At 49.0% G+C, this 4,116-nt stretch overlaps 1 protein-coding gene across 1 annotated transcript; it reads right to left on the bottom strand.

Moving 5' to 3' along the window:
- On the bottom strand, positions 1-1,610 carry LOC113962671 (homeobox protein Hox-C5-like). The gene is made up of 2 exons (XM_027673432.1): positions 1,142-1,610; positions 1-215 (listed from the first exon to the last, which is right to left on the bottom strand). The coding sequence occupies exons 1-2, from the start codon at positions 1,608-1,610 to the stop codon at positions 1-3; spliced, it is 684 nt and encodes a 227-aa protein (XP_027529233.1).
- Positions 1,611-4,116: the final 2,506 nt, after the last annotated feature.

Below are 4,116 nucleotides of genomic sequence, written 5' to 3'. Positions count from 1 at the left end.
CTAAAGAGCCTCTTTGCTTTTCAACTTGGAATCTTTCTTCCACTTCATCCTCCGGTTTTGAAACCAGATTTTGATCTGTCTCTCGTTCAGGCAGAGGTTGTTGGCGATCTCAATGCGCCTCCGCCGCGTCAGGTATCTGTTAAAATGAAATTCTTTCTCTAGTTCCAGAGTTTGGTACCGGGTGTAGCTGGTTCGGGAGCGTTTCCCATCCGTTTCTGGAGGGGGGGAAAGAAAATAAAATTCAAATAAAAAGGGAAGACACACCGCAGGAAAAGCCAAAGCAGTTCTGGAGGGATTTGGATTTGTTTTATTATCATTATCATCACTATTTTTCTTTTTTGAACAAAAAAACCCGTCACAAATCTCGAAGGTACAGAAGTTTCCCGGGGCTTTGGGCACGAGGGGAGCGAAGGAGCCTGAAATCCTTCATTCCCCAACACCTTCAGCCCCCGGGTCCCCCCCTTGCCCTCCTAAAGCCCAGATCAAACACATGGAGATGAGCCAGAAGTGAACCTGTTTCCTCTCGGACAATAAGGAAGTGTACAAAGGAGGCAAAGATCTTTTCGGGGGGGAATCTTGTTCTTTTTATTTGTTCCCCCCTCCCCTCTCAGCCCTGGGAAGGTGGAGAGGGCAAAATCTCTGCACGTTTTCCCTCCACCTTCGCCTCTGGTGTCTTTTCTTTTTTTTTTTTCCTTTCCCCAGCTCACCCTCAAAGAACATGTGTATTTCAAGTTATTTTTAACCCCCCCTTCCCAAAAAAATGGAATATTGCCTTTTATACACGTTTTGTTTCTATGATCCAATTATGCCGTCATAAATTTGGGCGTATATAGCCTCTAAGCCTTTTAGTGGACAGTTTTACGAGCAATTGATGCCTTAGTCGTAAAATTTACGACCTCAGGTTTTTTATTATTTGCCCCGTATGGCCTATAAAAACCCAAGGCAAAAAAAAAAAAAAAAAAGGAAAAAAAAAAAATTTAAAAAAAAGGGGAAAAAAAAAAGAAAAAAAAAAGGGGGAAAAAAAAGGTGGGAAAAAAAAAAGGTGGGAAAAAAAAAAGGTGGGAAAAAAAAAGGTGGGAAAAAAAAATCCTGCGAAACAACAACAAAAAAAAAACGGAGAAGCGAAAAGTTTTTTTTTTACCATGGCTCATGTGTAGTTTGGTCATCCAGGGGTAAATTTGTGGAGGTTGTTGCTGCTGCAGTTGGGGTCCTCCTGGTTGGGCTGTTGGCACGGGCTCGGCTTTGATTTCAGCCGAGCTCTTAGATCTCTCCTCCAGCGGCGCGTTCGCGCTCTTCTGACTGTAAATCCCGGGCTTTAGGGCCGCCTGACGATCGTCTCTGCCCAAAGGATGCCCCGCGGAACCCATGACCGTGCAGGGAGGTCGCTCGGGGTTAGCTCGGGGGGTCGCCGCCGCCGACATGTCCGAGCCGCCCGGGGGGGACGCGGCAGCCCCGGCCGAGGGGAGGGGGCCGCTCAAATCCGAGCCGCTGCAGCGGTACCTGGGCGGCTGAACCTCAGGCACACTTCCATAATTTCCATAACTTTGCATGGCATAGGCAGGAACGGGGGGACTTTGCTTGTAAAACGAATTGGCGACGTAAGAACTCATGGCGGAGGAGTCGTGGGGGGGGGAGTTGGGGAGGGGGGGAAAGGAAGAAAAGAAAATACAAAAAGAAAAAAAAAACGGGGGGAGGAAAATTTAGGAGAGGGGGATATTTTTTCTTGCCCCTTCTTTTTAATCCCCTTTTCCCCTTCCTTTTTCGCCCCCTCTTTTGGCTTCTTGTTCTTCTTTTCCCCCTCTTTATTCTTCCTTTTTTTCTTCCGTTTTCCTCTTTTTTCCCTCTTTCCCCCCTCCTCTTATCCTTCTCTTTTTCTTCTTTTTATCTCTTTTTTCCTCTTCCCCCCTCTTTTCCCCTTTTCCTCCCCTTTATCCCCCCTCTTTTTTTTTTCCTTGCCGTTTTGTTTTTCCTTCCCTTTTTCTTTTTTCTTTTTCTTTTTCTTTTTCTTTTTTTTAAACCTCTTTGATTAAAGGGGGGGGTTGATTTGTGGCCCTTTTGAAGTTCAGGGCTGCGCGAGGCGAGGAGGGGAAGGGGGGGGGGGGGGGCATTTTATCCCCTCCTAAAAGTGCAGAATTTATAGGTGGGGATTCTTCTCCCTTTTTATTTTTTTCTTTTTTTTTCGATTCCCCCCTTTCCTCCCCCTGCCCAAATATGGGATATTTAAGTGGCGTCACGTGAACGGCGCCGGCCACTCATCAATTTGCCTCGCTGACCCCGGGGCGGGTTATTGATGGGCGCCCGCGGAAGGCGCCCGCGGGGGGTGCGCGGGGGAGCGCGGGCGGAGCGCGCTGCGGGACGGCGAGGCGGCAGCGGCACCTAGTGCTCCTCCGCGGCACCGCACCCCCCCCGCGCAACCTCCCGCACCCCCAAACATCCCCCCCTGCCACCGCCACCTCTCCGGGGGGCTCGTGCTTCCCTCAATAATTCGATTTTTTTCTCTTTTTTTTCTCTCTTTTTTTTTTTTTTTTTACTTCTTCCTCCCCCCTCTTTAATCAAAGCTCCAAATAATTCATTCCAATAATTAATTAAAACATCGCGGGGTTAGCTCGCCAAAAAAAAAAAGAACGGAGAAATGACACGTTGGTTTTTCGATTGACGCTGGGGGTGTCGCCTCCGCAACATTTTTAATTTCTTTTTCATTTCATTTTGAATTTTCCGGGATTTTTTTTCTTTTTTTTTTTTTCTTCTTTTTTTTCTTTTTTTTTTTGACTGGCTGCGAGGAAAAAAAAAAAATCGCCTTTCCCGCAGCGTTCACCGAGGGGGTTTCAGGGGCACGGTGGAAGCTCCTGCTCCTGCGGGGGCCGCTCCTCCCGTGGCAGCTCCTCCAATGCGCCAAAGTTTACATTCCTGGTACCTTCTTCTTCTTCTTCTTCTCCCCCCCCACCTCCGCCTTTCTTTTTTTTTTTTTTTTTTGGGTGGTTTTTTTTTCTCTTTTGGTGCAATTTATTGCTTGGCAGGAGCCTGGATCTTCCTTGGCCGCCGCTCGCTGCACAAACCAGCCCCGCTCTTCAAAGGGGGAAATAAATACCTTCCAAAAATCTGAATTTCCAGCCCCGCCGAGCTGGGGGGTGGGAGAGGGGGCAGCGCAGACCGACCCCCCCACACCCGGCCCTCTCCGGGCTCTGAGAGGACCTGAGCACGTTTCTCCCTCTGTTCCTTCTCCTTTGAGCCGCCAGAGAAAAGCCCCGAGTGCTCCGGGGGTTCCATCTCGCCTCCATCCTCCCTCATAGGCGCCGACTCATATTTGTGCGCTTGTTTTTGAATTTGGTTGCTTTTGGATCGTTGGGGGTGGTTTTTAATCCTTTTTTTTGGGGCTGGGGGGCGAAATTCCAACCGCTTTCCACCTCCTGCTCCCTTGGCCAGGTCGTTGCCCTCTCGCCAAACGCTCTCGGGCTTCTCCTCGCCGGTGGTTTCTTGCTGTCGGGGTTGTCGCTTCCCTTGTTTTCTTTCGTTTTAAGAGAGATTTATTATTTTTGTTCCGTCTTTTCCTGCGCTCTGCACGAGAGTCGCCTGCGCCTTCCAGGCTGGAGACGAGCAAAGGATGGGCGGAAAAAAACCCTCCCCGGGCTGCTTTTTTTTTCAAATTATTATTGTTTCCCTGGGTTTTTTAGGGTTTTTTTTTCCTTCCTGGTTATAGACACTTAAACACCGAATCCTGGTTGTTTCCTTCAAGCTCTTGAAGGGGACTAGGTCGCTCCCAGGGATTTCTCATCCCTGACTCAGTGTTACCTACGGAATTCCCAGCAAATCTCAGAGCAGTGACAAAGAGACGAGGAAAACGCAGGTTTTTGGGTGTTTTTTGTTTTTTTTATCCAGCCTTTGCAGCGGTTTATCCGAGCCTGCCATCCAACAGCAGCGGGGGTTGGTTTCCCAGCGTTATATCCACAATTTCCGAGCTCCTAAAGGATGAGGTTCTTGGATTTAAAAAAAAAGTGACTCCCCCCCCCCCAATTCCCCGGAAAAGGTTTCTTGGGTTGAAATAAGTCGGGGAGGAGGTGAGGGAGAGGCGGGGGGGGGAAATGGGTCCTTCCGCAGAGCCGGGGGATTCTCAGCTCT

Source organism: Neopelma chrysocephalum, unplaced genomic scaffold, assembly GCF_003984885.1.
Source record: "Neopelma chrysocephalum unplaced genomic scaffold, ASM398488v2 Primary Assembly neopelma1_184416, whole genome shotgun sequence".
NCBI classification, from domain to species: Eukaryota; Metazoa; Chordata; class Aves; order Passeriformes; family Pipridae; genus Neopelma; species Neopelma chrysocephalum.
Note: the sequence above shows the minus strand (reverse complement) of the source record. Positions and strands in the feature narration are given on the sequence as shown.